Source organism: Carcharodon carcharias, chromosome 8, assembly GCF_017639515.1.
Source record: "Carcharodon carcharias isolate sCarCar2 chromosome 8, sCarCar2.pri, whole genome shotgun sequence".
NCBI lineage: Eukaryota > Metazoa > Chordata > Chondrichthyes > Lamniformes > Lamnidae > Carcharodon > Carcharodon carcharias.
Genome location: NC_054474.1, coordinates 174,233,097 through 174,252,166, shown reverse-complemented (window position 1 = coordinate 174,252,166; position 19,070 = coordinate 174,233,097). Strand labels below are relative to the sequence as shown.

Below are 19,070 nucleotides of genomic sequence, written 5' to 3'. Positions count from 1 at the left end.
ACAAGTGATGTAGGCATTGGGGCCGTACTGTTACAAGATGGCGAAAATGGAACTGAAAAACCAAAGGGTATTTTTCACGAAATTGAATGCACAACAGAGAAGATATTCAACGATCAAAAAGGAAACTTTGGGTCTGGTGTTAGCAACGCAGCATTTTGAAATTTACGTTGCAAACAAATAGTCAGAAACAGTTGTTTATGCAGATCACAATCTGTTACCAAGTTTCTAGACAAATTTCGAGACAGGAGTGCAAGGCTTTTCAGATGGAGTTTATTACTGGAGTTAATGCACATATTATACATGTGGCTGGATGAGAAAATCTGATTGGAGATGCATTTAGAGTTTGAAGCTTAAAGGGAAAATTGGACATTTAAAACCTGGACAATGGACTGGAATGATTTCTGTTGATACTAAAGATTTGTATATATATTATGCTAATACATGCATCTAGTATTCAGAGGTATAGATTTGGCTCTCTGAACATTAAAAAAGTACAGTTGCAGTCAAATGAAACCTGAGCAAAGGCATGAGTGGTATTGAGGTGAAGTCTGTTCTGCATGCATGCTCAGCGTTCACTCATCATCACTTTACATATTTTTTCATGTGGGTTTACTTGTTCTTTTTTAAAGCTTACTTTTGAAGTGTTATTTGTGCACCTCTTTCTGATGAAGAGTATAAGAGGATATTCAGTGCCTATTCTATTTCTTGCTTTGGATTTACTAGCTAGTTAAGGATTTGTGTGAGTTGACCCATTCATTCCATTGTCCCTCTGTCTCAGCTCACTAGGTGGAAAACTACAAGCACAATCTCCACATTCTAGAGCTCTGTAACACAAGTGGCTTTGCCACCTACATTTCTTTTTGGTCAGCACAAATGAGTTTAATAGTGTAATATTTTCTAAGGGCATGAAAATCTCTGTCCATTTTCCCAATTTGGTCATTGCTTTTTGGGGCAGAAGGCAGGCTGAATGTCTGGCTCCAAGCTCTCCATATCAGTGTTAGCCACTAGTCTTTGAAAATAGCCTGAAACTGGCCTCTTTAATATTTCATGCACTTGATGAGATGTCTCATTTTCACTTGACGCCACCCCACAGAAGAACAGCCAAAATTTGGAAGGTAGATTAAAATTATGTTTATGTCCTAAAACATAACCTTTGTTATGAAAGGCAACAAAACTAAAAATTCAATTGCGCCATCTCTCTAGTGAACTTCAACATAAAGTTATGGAAATATTGAACAAAGATAGCATTTTATAGAATGATGCAATGTAAATGGAAGTAATTTTTAGATGAAATTTCCATTCGCATGTGTAATATCTAACATTTCAACACAGAGGAAGGTTCATTCAGAAGAGTATCCAATAAGAGAATTGACCATAAATCTACTTCTCAGTTCTTCCAAAAATACTCAACACAATTTTAAATTGTGATATTTTATTGTACAAAATGCAAGTACTGGCTGTGTAGCACAGTTATTTGTGACAAAAAATTGCATACAACAAAAAAATATACACTATATATCATTTCATTTATGTTCATAATGATTAACCTAGTTATTGCCTTTATTCTTTTCATACACAATTCCCTAAATATTTAATAACACGTCAATAAGCTTCTTCTACCTCAAGGTAGTTTCCTAGCCTTAGTCATTTATACTTATGTACATTGTCAATGAAGACTAATTTTCTTCTGTAGCTTTTATCTACCCGAAAATACTTACTTATTTTATTTGATGGAGTACACCTACCAATAACCTCAAAAGGCGAGCTCTGATGCTTTAAAAGTACTTTCTGTAAATTATATGCAGAAACAAATGGAAAGCTAAATAATTGATTACATCAAGGTAATTATTTTGGAAGAGTTTGGTAATTATACTGCCCTGATTGTGTGCATTTGAAAATTCAATCTACATCTTGGTAGGGATTTTGAAAGTCCAGAGTCGATGACCAGCATTTCAAATCCCTTCATTACCCTGAGAGAAGTATTGCTGAATTAGAATTGTGCTTTAGCTTACAACTGAGAAGTATTCAATTCTAACAAATTATTGCATAAACTGTAGTTTAAGGTGACTGGGCATAGTTTCAAAACACATTCAACACATGGCTGATGGTATTCAAACATGACTGTAATAAGCCATTTGCAAACATGAAATGTGGCAGGTCAATTCTTTTAATATAACTTGTATGTGGCTACATACAAAGTTGGAACGAACAATGAAAAACAATTAATCAATGATTATCGTAACATAATAAATTTAGATCCAACGTTTATTCAGTGCTTGACTTTTGCAATAAATAGGACATTAAATTACATTGCAAATATGTTTTCCAAATTGCACTACTAGCATAATGTGGAAATCTGGAAGGAAAAGCAGCCAATATAGAATTGTGGCATGTGTTCATCAAGAGACTTACAAATAATTTCCACCCTGGTGCATATGCATCTTTCCACATCAAAAACAGGAAGATAATATATACAAATGGCTAACCAATTCCTTTGACCTAGAGGACAGAATGCCTTGGACCAGAAACCTGCACTGCTACATATACTGCTTTCTCCAATGAAAGGAATGAAAGTTACCATAGTCCCAGAGGATCAAAGGCTGCTCTCTCAGCGAAAGATGACTGGTGGTGAGTTTAACCTGAGGGTCACCACATCTCAGGCGAGGGGCAAGGTTGAGACAGTGGGGCCTTCATGAATGACTTCAGCCAGTACAGGAATTGAACTCGCGCTGTTGGTATCACTCTGCATCACAAACCAGCCATCCAAACAACTGAGCTAACCGATAGAAGGTCTACTTCTGTGGGTAAGTCAGTTTCTGCCAATAGTGATGAAGAAGTGTTCCACTATTATAAAGTGGAAGAGCAACAGAAAAATACAGTATGAAAGATAGTCTGAAACACAAAACATTTCAAATAGAAGTCCAGCAATTTTTGACTCAGACAGTTATGTTCAGTTCAGTACCGTTCAGTTCTGGCCTGTTACAGTAGTTCCACTCTATATTTACAGATTTTGCACACAGATTGCTCCAGAATGCACCCTGTAGCAATGTGGTAACAATGTGGTATGTAGTAGCTTGCAATGGATTATGGACACACAGGCCAAAACCAAAACAATTTGGAATTTCATGCAATCAATGTACTGGTTTTGTCTTGGAGAGTTTGGGAGGACTAACCCGTATATTGGAAAAATTAATTCTGTCACAACTCCAATCCATTCTGGTCCTCAATGCACAGGACAACTGCTATATAACACCATATTACATGAGAGAATGGTGCAATTTAAATATGATAACTACCTTTACTGGAGTGAAGCTTAACATGTAATTTAGATTGTTTGCTGTTGGAACAAAACATTAACAATGAAAAAATAAATTTATAGCATGATTTAATTGATTTCACATAAAGAGGTGATAAATGAAACATGGGCTACCAGTATTAATTTCAGAACAGTGAAAGATTATTACAATTACACTCTGGAAAAACTGGTTCTCAACAAGTGCAGATGTACTCCCCTCCCTGCCACAGATAAAACCCCTACACTTCACAAAAAACTTGTATTAAGTTGCCGGTTTCATGTTTTATTTGCTGTCACTGGAATTGAATGGTCTATTCAACTTCATCAGTGAGGAAAAGGACTCACTGCAAATAAATGCTCTTGAAGCAAAGAAAGGTGCAAAGTAGTCATCCAGAACAAGGGCAGAAACCCATCTAGCAGTACAGTAACTCAGAACAAGCTGACTACTCCGGCTGATCTATATTAACTTATCATTATTCTGAATGTGTCGTTGGGCTAAAACACTTGAACACTAGTGTTTTATACCAGTCCTATTGAACAAGCTCCTTATGGTGATAAAGAACCTTGGAAGTGCTATCAATTACACAGGAGCCGCCAAATTTTGTACTCTTGCCACAGCACACAAATTTGGAGGTTAATTTATTCATAAGTTCTCAAAACAGTTGGCATAACATTGCAAATACTACACAATGATTTCAAAAGATGTACAATCATTTACTAATGGATAATATTACTACAGATATGGTCTTCCTTGATCTTTGAGAGAAGTAGAAAAAGACCATTTGTCTCAAAACCACAATTGCTGGGGTGGGTGGGGGAATTGGATGCCTTGTGATCAGTGGGGTCTTCTACTAATTTCTTATAAGGAGCTTTGCACCAAACATTACAAATACAGTGACAGCAATCTTTCTTATGGTCCAAATCATAGCTCAAGTTTGCACAGTGTCATTCCCAGTCAACTTTCTCATGTAGCTTCAAATTGTTTACCACAAAATCTCCTCCCTTAGAAGAGCAACTTGTAACACATTTCTGGAGATCTAAAAGGAAACCTAAGCACCTTAAATTATCCATGTCTATGGAATATATAATATTTAATGATCAATAAAATAGAAACATCACCACCTGCAAGTTCTCCTTTAAGTTATGCACCATTCCAGCTTGGACAACATCATCAACTTGAGAGAAGAAAAGGAGACAAGCCACTTGTTTGTACAAATAAGCAGTAACATTTGCCCCACACATAGAGTTGCCAAGATATCCATCCCCAAAACTCCTGAATACTCATCCTTCTTCATGGTGATGAGTGCCTCGCCTACCAGGGTTTCAGCAGAGAATCTCACATTTATTGTTGGTGGGAGGTGGTAGAGGTGGGGTGGTGGAGGGGAGCCAGCCAGCTGCTGCTTGATATTAGGGTGCATTCAATCTGTACCCATGCTGTGAGCATGCACAATTATAATGCTGCTGGCCTGCTAAATATTTTGAGCATTTTCTGTTTATTTTAATCTCCTGTTGGCTTGATTCTTATTGCTGTGAAAAAGCTGTCAGTTTGACTTACTTAAATCTTCCACCATGCTGCAGTAATGTAATTTCCTTGAATGATTAAATAACACTGAGAAACTGGGTTTGCATAAGTCTGTAAAGTATTTTCGAGAATGTCATGTTCAAGTGAATAATAGAATTGGAGCGAAGGAAACTTTGTATGTTGGTGAATTAGAAAAAATAAAATATACCTACTTCGAGCCTGTTAAATATATAAATAAAGTGAAACTGAGATCTGTGAACTGATTGTTTAATAATGACATACTACATGAGTAAGCTTTAACCACATTAAAAGCATTTCAGTTGGCAGACACTAGAATGTTAGCGGACTTACACTTAGCCTTTCTCTCTGGTTTATCTGGTATGTCTCATCATGGTTTTTAGTCCTCAAATTGCTACTCAAAATAATTAACTGTTTTCTTAAAAGCATTATTAAAACACTCCTTAGATGCAGAACTTACATATGATGAGTATTATAATTTAGATGGTGGCGTCCATGATTACTAATCCATTTGAAAAAGGGCGCTTCATCGAATAAAGTTTGAGTACCACTGGGTTAAGTGGCCTCTTCTGCCTTGCATATGTTGTGAGCATCAAATGGAATTATACCGGCACACAGGTCAGGGTGTTTATTTTGGAAGGCTGATCTTACCAAAGATCACATAAAAGTTAGGCAAAGTTTCATACATGAGCACTTAGTTACGAATTGCATCAGCACCACTGCAGAACCCAGAGATACATCAGACTTCTGACTATTTCTGGAAGAGACAGATCATACTGTCTTTTGATACTAAAATTGCAGAATGCTCCCAGGTTCTACTTGAACTGTTGGCATAATTACAAACCCGGGGCTCATCTGTAGGATCTATTTACAATGAATAAGTAGTTTGTATTTGCCACTTTTGGTGAAGGCTCTACTTCTGAATGTCATGAAATGTTTGTTGGAATACAATAAATGTCAATGTTATCAAGGGAATACAAAGAAAAACACCTGGCAAGTTTTAGAATTAGAATAAACCGAACAAAGCCAAAAGCATTTGCCACGAATATTTTCATTCATCAAGAACAAAAATTGGATGTTTGAAGACAATCAGATACCGTTGTAGTTCCAACCATAAAAAGTTTTAGAGTAAGAAGCTTGCATCAGCTGATGGAAGAAAGAGCAGAATTGAGCTGAAATTTCCTAAGACAGCCCCAGTGAGAAAATATTGAGATGCAACAAGAAGCACCGTGATACTGCGCAAGTAAAAAAAAACTTTCAAGAAGCTGTCTGCAAATTGAAAACTAATTTTCAAAAAGATTAAAGAAATATTATCAATCCAGAACAAAACGATAAATGGCAAAACAAGAAGGTCTTTTCAGAAAGTGGGTTCCTGAAGGCAACTGGAGAGCACCTAAATGCAATACTTCAGAATAAGGTCTTATAAGCAATGGGGTACACGGAAGATAATCTGATGGCAACACAATGGCCAGAATTTTCCCGCCAGCGATTTGGGGGCGGGGCCAGCTCGCCGATGGGAAAATGACATTGGGAGGAACCCCCGACCTCATCCTGGTCCATTTAAATATTCAGGAAGGCAGGTGGAAGGGAGAAATCAGCTGTCCGCCCGCCGACCTGTCAAGGGCCAATTAAAGCCATTGATAGCCTAATTAAAATCATTAAAGACCCTGCCCGTCCAACCTTAAGGCTGGCGGGCAGGATAGGAGCCCCAGCGGGCTCCCGATAATACATGAAACCTCATCCACCGGCGGGATGAGGTTTCATGTCCGTTTTTAAAAAGTTTAATAAAGTTTATGTCCTTTTTATTAATGTCACATGAGAGCGACATGTTAACAATCTTTATATCTTTCTATTTTTAATGTTTTTTTACACTGTCAGTGGTCTCTGAGACACCACTTGGTCTCAGGGAGCAATGCGTGCATGTGAAAAAGAGCGCACTTTGACGGATGGGGAAATCCCTCCACCCCCCCCCCCACAGGAAGTGCATAGAGCACAGCGCTTCCTGTCAGGCAGGTCGCTGGGCGGGCCTTAATTGGCCCGCCCACTCAAAATGGCAGCGGGCCCTATTTCGGCAGTGGAGTTTGGCTGCCCACCCGCCGCTGAGCCGGTGGGGCCCGCCCACCCATCAAGGTAAGAATTCTGGCCAATGGCACAGGTTTTTTTTTAAAAGCAGTGTCAACAGCATCACGAAATGAATTTTCCAGTGTAGAGTGACAATCATGTCTCACTTTCAGGTGACAACATCTGATAGCGACTTGTTGAGAACTCATCTATTTTCCAAGAAATACCGTGTAATAATTTTCCACTCACATGTGGGATGTCGTTGCTGATGTTACTTACCTAGGAATGGTTTTGCCATCAATTTAATTGACAACAGAATGAAAAAATGTCTGTGATTTAACCTAGACACTGCAGACACAAGCAAGATTTAATAAACCACTTACATGGGTGAAGTTTAACAAAAATATAAAAGTTCTCAATTGTCACATTTATTACATAAATCTGAACGTAAAAAACAAAATGTTATTTCACTTCTAAAACTAAAATAACAGTGAACTAAATAAGATACTAATTGTGTACAACAATAAATAGTATATGTTTTCAGATGGCTATAATAAATTAGATAACTGCCCATTTCCAATGGCATTTAGTGTTCCAACAGTTTAAAGGGATAGAGTATAAATTACAGTTCTATAAGTAACAAAAATGCTAATGAACACACATTTCAAGTACTGGCCATATTTTCGATATTAATCCCATAGGTTTTATATTTGATTAAGTGTTAATTCATCAGCCATGCTATAGAAAATGTTGATTAATAATGAAAATTTGCTTTCCTCTACTTGTGCTTAACTTCATCTCTTTCAAATACATTTGATTTGATTTCAAGTATCTTGCTGTACACAAAGCCAGTGGCTTTGTTCAGCTTTCATATTTTTGATTGTATTAAACAATTACCTTAAACAGCGCCCAGCCACCATAAATTTAGAAAATTATTTTACAATTGTATTTTAAACCCTGTATTAATAATTCAAGGAAAACACTGAGGCGTTAGCATTTAAATACATCCTTACTGGAGAATGTTCATTACTTTGTAAATAAAGGATCGATTTAGTGTTACTTTCATATTGCACAATATTTAAAACTAATAAATCTGGTGGTTTTGCAACATATTAATGGCATTTCACTTCAAAATCTAACTGTTAAACCCATTAAGTAAATGACTAGCAGCAGAGCTGACAAAGTAAGTCAAATTCACAACAATTTTTACTTAAGTACAAAACAAAATACATGTCTCAAATGCAAACTCCAATGAAACAGCATAGGATTTGTATATGTTAAAGTGGAGGAATAGGAAAGAGAATCAACTTCATTATACAGTTCAAATTTCTAATGGTTGGAATCATTAATAAATAATCCTCATGATTTTGGCTTAAACATTTAAATTCTAAATTTCAAGTAAGCTACTGCCAAAGATTGCTATTCGTGCAAGGGATGGATAGATATATGGCCTTGAAACAGTCTGCCATTTTCCCCTAGCCCACAGCCGAACTGACATAACAAAAATAAGTTTTCAAGTCTCACAACCTGATGGTTCTAGAAGTCAGAGTCGAAATCCTGAGGACCCAAGTGAATAATAAATGGTGCGATGGCCCGAGGCTGGTAATAGGGATTGTCAATGAAAAAACCACCTACAGTAAGGAAAAAAGCAGAGAAGCAAAACTGCACATTAATTATCACTGCAGTGAAGCTGTTCCATTAGCATTTATATTTCTCTGCTCCTTTAGCTGTATGTGGAATTTTCATTGCAAACGGGACAACCTTTATCAAAGGCATTCAAATTCTGAGTCACGCATTTCCTACTTTGATAAAAAGCTCATTTTAAATAAAGCAGAGAAATGTAAAATTTGCAGCAATTGGGGGGGGGGTGGTGGGTTTCAGACAATGTGGTTAGTCATTTGGAATAAATGTGAAAAAGATAATAAAACAATCTCAGCCATTATTTTGGAAGCTGTACAACTGCTTGCTGATAGATCTATGTTATGGAACACGATTAACATGCTTGAACTGGGCGAAGCAACGAGCAGCAGTACTCCTAATATCAGAAATAGCTTTGTTTCATCTAAAGGTCACAAAAAATAAACCTCTCTGTGCAATGAATAGAACTCAGGACAATAAATGGCATGTCTGTTCAAACTTCTGTCTTGCAAATCGCAAGAGCTAACGGTATGAGTTTTTATGCAATTTAAGACTTGCCTTGCAAAGCAGTAAAAACTTGTAGTAAAGATGGTCTCAACTTTTCAAGTATGTTCTGCACATTACAGTCAGCTATAGTTGGGGGAATGCACTTGGAGAAATATTTCTGAATTTTCCCTTTAGACATGGTCAGAAAATAGAGAATTTGCCTAAATATCCGCAGCAAATATTCTAAACAAGAATGTTACAAAACCTTAAACTAGCTTTTCAGGTTCTGCCTTTACATCTGCCACTAGGGTCTTGATGAATCATTATAATTGAAAAAAGTCATATCTTGAATCTATGTAGCTCAGGGATGAGAGTGACCAAAGACAGAAAGCTCTGAAATTTTTTTGTGACAAGGAATCAAGTAATTAGGGCACTTTTTATGATCTGAGGCGAAATGTATATACGTCTAGACCACTTCAAATGGGTGGAAACATTAGTTTTCCCTTTACCTTAAATTACCATCAAGAATGTGGGCCAACGTATTTGTATCAAACCACCACGGTGACCTCAGCATTTCAGCATTCGATGCAGTTAGCGCACATGATACGGGATGAAGTCCATATGAACAACAGAGCAAGACGTTGTTGGACCTTCGCATGTGAAGTGAAGCGATGGACTAATGCAGTTCTTTGCAAACTATTTTCCAATGTGGCTCCAAGCTCACCACTACCTTCTCAAGGGCAATTAAGAATGGGCAACAAAGGCTGGCCTTGCCAGCGATGCTCACATCCCATTATCAAATATATATTTAAAAAAGCCCTTGAAAATGGATGTGGCCATATGCCAGCCAAAACTAAACAGCAATAAATCAGCACAGTAATATTTGGCATATAATTATTAAAATTTGCATATTATAGATCAACATATAATACATCATATAGAAGTGAAAATCTGTGCTTTTAAAAGCGCTTTTTAAAAATGTTATTATTTTATGTATTCACGTAGGTTTCAGCCAAGCTCTCCATGTTCTATAGTGCCAGAGGGCTCAGGGAAGCCCCTCTCTCCCCCTACCCACACACACATTGTTATCAGTTCCTCTCCCGCCATACACCCATCTTCCCAAACCCCCTCCCCACACTCACTCACCCACAGCCCCTCTTCCCAAACCACCTCCTGCTCACTCATTCACTCCCTTCCCAACCAGCTCCCTCACTCATCCCATCCCCTCCCCACCCAGCCCCTCACTCATACCCTCCCTTAACACACACTCACTCACCCCTTCCTCCCCTCCCCCACTCACCCCCTCTTCCTTCCCCACTCTTCCACCACCCCCTCCCCCCAACACAATCTGAACTTCACCACCTTCTTCGAACTTGGCTCCTCGTCACTGCTGATGTCCTTGCTGTAAGAGGGCGGCTGCAACTCATTCTTGGCTGGTACCCACTTGGATCCACAATGCCGGGGAAAGGTGAGTCACCTCCTCAGGGATTAGCAGATCAGGCCCCAAGGGCTCAGACCCCGACGGGCTGGGGAACATCAGATCTTCAATCACTGGATACTTGGGTAGTGCGGGCGTCCCGAGTAGTTCAAGCCAGAGGCAGCAGAAAGACACAACTGCTGCTGAGGCCAGGATGTGGCTGAAATCTCCCTCCCTCCGTTCCAGGGATGGAGCCACAGCCTGAAGCCAAGCAGTACACCGTGGTTGAGTCGGGGCTGAGTTGCTCTATCAGTTACGAGGCCTCATATTGGGCAAGGCAATCCAGTCATCCTCTGCCAGCAGCAGTGACCCCTGCAGCGGAGGCAACACTAGGAAGAGGGCCCAATGCTGGAAGGCACTTCTGCAGGTGGCACATGGGAGCAGCAGCTACTGGGGGCAAAGCCTCTGCATCTCCCAATCATAGAAAGTGAGTCATTGGGACTGTAATTAGATCAATTGGAAGGAAAAGCCAGATCAGAACTGGCGATACATTAAAGAAGAGGGGCTGATTGAGGGCTCCCCCTGCTAGGGAAAGGTCAGAACAAAATTAAAAGGGCAGAATTCCGTGATCCAAAAGTCAGAATTCTACCATATGGCAGAAAGTTCTCACCCTTGGTAGTTGGAAATGAAGAAAACAAAAATCCTTAATTGCATGTAATAGTTCCACTTGCCATTCATGTCTGAGTCACATCCAATCACATGAAGTCATATTTACTAATTAACATATGGGCCATTCCATCAGATTGTGTACCTATATGTATTTTTGATATCTCAAACCATTCAGAATACTTTCAGCACACTGGATGCAGACACAGGCAAGGCTTACAATATCCATTATTGTCAGGCACTATTCAAGACCTTTTTCCCCCTTCCAGTGTGAAAAGGAAGAAGCCAATGATAGCAAAAACAGTTTAAAAATTTTAACAATCCAGGTCTGCACTTTCTTTTTCATTAGAGCTGTGTAGAAGATCCAAATCTCTGTGGTTCAGTGAGAGGGGCAAATGTGAAGCTGGTTTCATACTGCAGACTCCATTAGTATTGAGATTCAAATGGTCTCAGATTTTCCCCTTTTGCTTTTTGGTTTAGCACCTCTTCCTTATGCGCCTGGCTAGGATTAATCAGTGAATTAAAGCCTTAATTCTGCAACCATTGCTCTCTAATTGATGCACCAATAAGCATAACCAGGCTGCCTTAATCCCGTTTTTTTCTTAGGTGGGATTGCAAAACATCATTCTATTATTGTGTTTGACTGCTAATTATGTTTGACAATGCCCAGCATTACACTTGGGCAGCAAATTGTATGAATTTAGTTTTCACAACGTATTGTGTAAAGAACCATGATTACAGTGAAAACCAATCAAAAGAAAATATATTATTTCCATTTGTAACAATGATTAAACAGGAACACCACAATCACATGAAACAGTACTGTTGATGATGACATTATCCTTTTGAACTTTTCCAGCAAAAATACCTGGGGCCTATTATCATCATTGAGTGCTCCCTAAATTGAAGGGTTTTAGGAGACAGAAACAAGTAGATGATTTACGTACCTGAGTCATTCCTATATATTCTTGGTCATCAAAATGTACCTACTTAATTCATTTTATATACACAAGGATTAGATAAATCATATGCACTGAACAACAAACAGAGTTTAAGATCAAAACTATAATGACATATTTAGGTTTTGATGTACCATCCTCCAGTCACCACCCTTTAAGCGGATTTGTAAATGTCAACGGACTGTGATATTCCTTATAATTTCAATGTCAACACTTCTCTCTTGACAGAGGATGACAAAGAGTTCACATCAGTCTCTCAAAAAAAAAACTGCTTAGCCGACTTTGTGAAAAAATACTTCAAAAAGAAAACCTGTAAAACTTCACAGTAAATCGTAAAAGCAGTTTTTAAATTTAAGCATCACCAACACTCAAAGAACAATTTAAAAAAGTAGTCTAGTTAAATGATAACCTACAATTGTTCACGAAGTCCATGGGCATAATTTTGATGGGATTGTCACGTAACATTAGATAGTTTTCTTTAAATTAAGATTAGAGTATTCATGTTTATTGTTGTTGCTCCAGCCACACTGGTGTTGAAATAATAAAAATTGTTGGTACTTAACATGCAATGCATGTGGTTGTCACTATTGCAATCTGTCCACAATTCTGGATCAGATTTTTGACTAGCAAAAAAAGACTGGGAAATTTTCAGTGATTTTCCGCTCAAACCTGAGAGGAATTATTGCCTTACAAAAAGCAATTCATTCGAAAAAGTTGTGAATTTATTGATACAAATCAGTAAAAATGGATTTTAATTATCCCTTGTGGCAAACCCAACTAAATAGGTTGTGTGGCACATGAAGAGGCAATCCAGTCAACCACAGCATTGTGAAGCAAATAACTAGGCTGCCAAAAATGCATTTCCATCCATTGTTTTATCTCTACATTTTAGCCTATTTCGATCCCTTCCCCCCACCCCACCCCCACTAGGGTTATCTGTACCTTGCTCATCCTGCTTTCTACCCTTAATGTCACCTATTAGCACATTTCTTAGCTAATATCACCACCGTCAACACCCCTTTGTCCTTTTGTCTATGACATCTCTTGGCACTGGCCCTTTATCCAGCTCTACTTGTCCCAACCCCCCTTAAACCAGCTTATTTTTCACTCTCTTCTATTTTTCCTTAGTTCTGTTGAGAGTCATAAGGACTTGAAACGTTAACTGCGTTCCTCTACGCAGATGCTGTCAGACCTGCTGAGTTTTTCCAGGTATTTTTATTTTCGTTGTGTCAAATACTCTATAAGGCAACCTATTTTCCACCACAAAGAAATAATAAAATATTTCCCTATAATCAATTATTACTCTTGGGTTCCCATAAGCACCAATTTAAAAGTTTAGGTGCTCAATTGAGGACTTTTCTTTATTCCTTTATGGTATGTGGATGTCACTGTCAAGGCCAGCATTTGGTGCCCACACCTAATTGCCCTTGAACTGAGTGGCTTGCTAGGTCATGTAAGAGGACAGTCAACCACATGGCCTGGAGTCACATGTAGGCCAGACTGGGTAAAGATGGTAGATTTCCTTCTCTGAAGGACATTAATGAACCAGGTGGGTTTTTATAACAATCAATGGTAGTTTGACAGTCATTATTACTGAGGTCAGCTTTATATTCCAGATTTATTAAACGAATTAAAATTCTACCAGCTGCCATGGTGGGATTTGAAGCTGTGTCCCCAGCACATTAGCTTGGGCCTCAGGAATACCAGTCCAGTGACATTACCACTACACCACCATCTCCCCCTAACTCAACTTAACAAAAGCAAAAGTTTTGAGTCATAAGTTAAGTTAATTCAAAATACATTTGTTCTGGTTTCACAGGGTACAGTCGTGCTGACTATAAACCGAAGGATTATGCAACTGGTAGGCAGACAATTGCTGAAATTTCAATAGCATTGTTACTGGCAGTGGTCAAGTGTTACCAGCCATCAAATGTGAACCTGTAGTGGCTAAGGGTTGATTTAATTAAGGTTTTGAAAGAATTGATTGAGTAGATAGAGGGAAAATTTTCCCGCTGGTTGGGGTGTTTAGGACAAGAGGACATAACCGTAAAATCAGAAGGCGGCCATTTAAGAGAGAAGTTAGGAAAAACCTCTTCACACAAAGGATGGCAGAAATGAAGAATTCGGCAAGTTGTTATGATGTGGAATACACTGCCTGAGAGTAGTGGAATTACTCGAAACGTCAACTCTTTTCTTCTCCGCCGATGCTGCCAGACCTGCTGAGTTTTTCCAGGTAATTCTGTTTTTGTTTTAGATTTAATAACTTTCACAGGGGAACTGGATAAATAGTCGGTTGGCTGGGGGGTGGGGTGTGTGTGTGTGTGTGTGTGTGTGTGTGTGTGGAATCAGTGTTTGGGGACAGGGAAGGGGAATTGGGAGCTGGTGCAGATATAATGTGCAGAGTAGTCTCCTTCTGTGTGGTATGATTCTATAATATGCATATTTTGCATTTCACTGTATCTGATTTACAAGTGCAGCAATTGTGCACATATTGTTAGGGGTTTTACACTGGAAAACATACTATCTTTCAGATTTTATTAAGTAGGGATTTACAATTTTAGCAAGAAATCTCAAGCTTTATGCCCCTTTAAGCCCTTTCCCAATAGAGCATCGAGACCCCTAGCATGAAATACTTAACATTTGGTCAATTTAGAATTAACTAAATCTCAGATTCTTGTACACACCTTGATAAACTGCTATCATTGACTTCAATCCTTACCACAATCCAATATAGTCAAAAGATTTTAAGAGGAAGGTGTCCTTCTCGGGAATAAACTGCAAACAAACTGATTGGTACCTTAATCTTAGGAAGAAAGTGATGTAATCAAGGATGATCTTAAAATAATTCTCAAAGCCTATAATAGTGGCATATCATTTTCACAAAAGGCATGCATATACACAAAAAGGGCATTGGGATAAAAAATGTTGGTTAACAATTATATAAACACAAGCATCTGAAGTTCGGTTAGGCTTGACAATGATGCAAGAATGATGGCCCATGGGTGAGACGTGTCACTTTTTAAAAAAACAGCAGCACTCAACAAGAATTGGGACAATTAAGTAGCGAATATCCATGGGGACCTTGTTGCTGCTTCAGATTCTTCATTTTGTGCAGTGGGAAAAAGATCCTTAGCAAAGGAGTTTTTTGTTTTTGTTTTTGTACTACAGCCCATCAATTAAAAACCTGTCTACCTAGAAGCAACTAATGCAAAGTTAAGGTGCATCTCAGATAACTATAAAAAAAAGGCCACAAGAACCAAATATGAGATTATGGAGGCAAGACAGCCTTAAGCCAATTTTAACACACATGCTTCATACCAGGATCTTAGGAAGGACATAGGTATATTAGCTCATTTGCAGCTTCCATCATTTGTATAAGACTTACCATCAATTTGGCCTAACTCGAGTGTTTTGGGACAACGCAAACTAAATTTTGAAATATATTAATACAAACTAATTATAAAATTTGAGGGGGGAAAGCACCATTTTCATTACACAAATGATGGCCAGTACAGAGCATATGCACAATACTGGGTTAAGGCTTTGCTACATAGAGATTTATAAAACAGGCAATACGCTGGCTGGTTCTGAAACAGAAAGTGTTTATTTGTGATCAGAGATCTATTATCTATACATCCTTCACAAATAAGCTTCCATAAAATTCTTCAGAAGCTATGATTCAATTAAAATGTTTGTGAGGTTTTCTTTTTAAAGTTTATTACTTTCTACCACAGAAGGCTGGCATAAGTTATATTGAGAATGAGGTAACATTTCACAGTACATCTTCAAGTTTTAATGAACTAAGCCTTTTTTGTTAAAATCAAAAAGATAGGAAAATTATTTTACAAATAATTTGCTTCATACAACATTTTCAAAAGAAATTTAATTAAAAAAGCAACTTTTTTCTCCTAATGCTCACTTTTTTTTGCTATTGTGATCAGAATCAGTTGTTAGGCTTCTAATACAGTAATTAGCTGAAAAAGGAGTAAAGGGGAACAGGATATGTTGGAATTTTCATAACAGGGAACAGAAGCATTCTCTTGCCTGGCAAACCTATAGAGAGAAGAAACGAAAGGACCCCAAATAAGTTTAATGGTCCATTAAATTGACTTAAGAATATAAGGCTCTGTTACCATAGATCTTTCCAGATTAGCCATTCAATTTCAACTTATTTATTTCTCTTTATATGTATTATCTAATTTCAGTGAACAAGCTGACAAAATCTCAGCATTAAAATTAATGCTAACTATTACAAACTGTGTAACTCAAGTGCGTGGAAACTTCAATTTTTAGCCACATCTGTCCCCATATTGTATTTTTATTTAAGTACTGGAAACCGTGAAGCTTTGAACATTTCTCTACATGCTATGTTTTAAAATAAAACTGATCCTGCTGAACATAAACCTCGTTATTTGTAAAATAGATTCCCTCAAGATAAAATCTGGCACTGGGAAAAATAAATCAGGGTAGAAACTATATTAAAGAATGATTAAATGGGATAGTAAGTGTGGCTGCAATGCTGCCAATTCTATATGAATGATAAACTGAGGCATCTATTTAATTGATGTATTTTAAGGAAAACAGCATAAAAAATAAATTAAACTGGGGTAGCATTTTTCATAATATAAATTCATTATGGTAGTAAAATATTCTCTCTTCCTTAGCCAAGACAGCTTTCATTTTCTCTCTAATAAGTGCCCTTGCCATGAAATGGAACCTTTCTATCTTTTAATGGAGTGTTTTGCCAGACTTCATGATCAGCAATGGTTGCAGCAGAGGACTTTTAATACTGGAGCAATTTTAGAAGAAGAAGAAAATTATTTCAACTAAACATATACGAATAAGTTGTTTGGTATTGGAGGTGGACTCAGATATTAATTGTTATACTCCAATCTCTACCTTGACCCAAGTGTGTCTGCAGGAAGTTATAATTCTAGATTACTTAAAGAGTGTAATAATGCTTACCACATTTGGGCAGCAAACACTCACTACAGATGCTACCATAAATTTACAACACCCTTCTTCAATAAGCACTTCAAAAGGCTAAACTATCTATTTTCCTCAAGACTGAATCCAAATCTGATGCCATCCACAGAAAAATTATTCCGCAGTTTATTTGAATAGCAGATCTGGAAAGATCTATGGGTTGTTAATTAATGTTATTTGGTTGAATACTAAGTTCTTGTGGCCTCACAGAATTCTACATATCTAGACAGATTTCTTATTTTCAATTTTAATCTTCATTAGAAATCACAAAGCAGCAACAGTAGGTGTTTTAACAGCACCAGATGACTGAAGTGCAAATTTCCCAACATGCAACAGCTTACAAAGGCATTAAGACACTTTCAACCTACAGCCAAGAAAACAGCCGTGTCAAATATTGTTTTGCATCACATCTAGACACTGAAGAAACACAGGGCCTTTATGTGAGAAATGATGACAATGATCTCTTTCTAGGAAATAACATTAATTTGGACCTCGTTGAACATTGGTGCACACCAAACTGACAAAATATGAACTGAAGTGTTCAGGATTGATTTTAGAAATATATCAGGTAAGTTATTTCGGGCACATGCCAGCTGTGACTGTAATAGCGAACTTTGCAGATTTATATTTGGAACTCCTGTCATGATACTCAAACTGCTCACATGTGCAGCCCAACTCAGGCTCCAAATAAATCTTACACTTGCTTGTCATCATTTGCACATAAGACTCATTCAAAGCAACAGCATGGTGCCAGTTTCTGTGATTAAATCAAGCTTATTTTAGTAAGTTATGGGAATCTGTCAGTATTGTTCTAACATTAGAAATAAATGTGTATTGCAATACAACAAAGGTGTATGAACAGTCAAAGGTTGGTAAAAGCTCGAGTCAATTTATATACCTTCCCAGTACTAAGCATTTACCCGTTACAATGAAGTGTGGTGGGGATCACAGACTTAAATATCTCTGAAAGAGTACTTAAAATAAAACTAAATTGTTTCATATTGGCTTGCTTTGTGTACTAGAAAAATGCAATTTAAAATTAAATCTTTAGAATGTTAATTTACTAGGTGAGAATACTAATGCCGTTTTTCATCTTAAATATTTTTAAATTGACAAATTTAAATCAAGTTTAAATCATTCCCTCCTTGTCAGCCTCAACCCGGTTAAATCAGATAATAGTGAAATCGATTTTAAAAGTTTGAATGGAAAATTAGGGACAAAGCAACAAGTTTAACAGGTGGGGAGGGTTCATTCTGGTTACAGACAAAATTGTTAACACGATGAAATGTTTTCCACAGTCACACTAGTGGCTAAAATTGCAGTAATTTCACTAAGCCCTTCAGCTGTCAAGGATAAGCAAACTGTCAGGAGTCAACCATGAGATGGGTCTAAGTGTTGACATTCTGCCTGTCTTGCTGTTACTCAACTGAATATGTGGGTTATAATTTTGAGGCTAACTAACCACAGTACACCCATGTTCCAAAGTCCCTTTAAATTGTAATCATTGATTGAAAATGCAGACAAATGTGAATGCTGGCATATTATTCAATAACATTAGAATTAAAGATTCAATTTTTACAAATCTAAATTCTGTTAGGTATCAAGTGATTACGGCTCATTTTAAATTTGCAACTTTAAAATTAATTATGCCTGCTTAAGGCTATGGAAAAGAGTAGTTGCAGCAGTGAACTTAATAAATGTTACTGCAGACTACTTGTCAATTTGTCTGGCAGTGCAGTTTGCTTTGAAGAGAGCATCTAATTGCTATAAGCACTGGGGCTACATTTAATAAAATGTACACTTTGGCATGGAAGGGGACAAGCACTTTACAAGCAGTCCCTTTACAGCTGGACATATCTTTGCAAGGAAGAATTCCAACCATGGGAAGAACCACAAGGTTATGCTGATTCTTCTATTGTGTTTTAAGCTGTGTCAAAATGACAACTGGACTGTTTTTGTATGAGCATGTAGATCAAAATGAACTAGTTGCTATTTGAAAACAACACCTTGTGTTTTAATTCA

At 37.6% G+C, this 19,070-nt stretch overlaps 1 protein-coding gene across 4 annotated transcripts in view; it reads right to left on the bottom strand.

Moving 5' to 3' along the window:
- Positions 1 to 7,242: 7,242 nt before the first annotated feature.
- The window catches only part of LOC121280928 (spermatid perinuclear RNA binding protein), a 182,726-nt gene continuing 170,898 nt past the window's right edge, over positions 7,243 to 19,070 (bottom strand). For 3 of the 4 annotated variants that reach the window (XM_041193356.1, XM_041193359.1, XM_041193360.1), the window contains one exon: positions 7,243 to 8,527. In XM_041193356.1, coding sequence (XP_041049290.1) covers positions 8,433 to 8,527 — 95 coding nt within the window. In that variant the 3' untranslated portion in view covers positions 7,243 to 8,432. Of the gene's footprint in view, positions 8,528 to 15,647; positions 16,116 to 19,070 lie in introns of those variants that run through there. The other variant, XM_041193358.1, reaches the window with a different exon arrangement.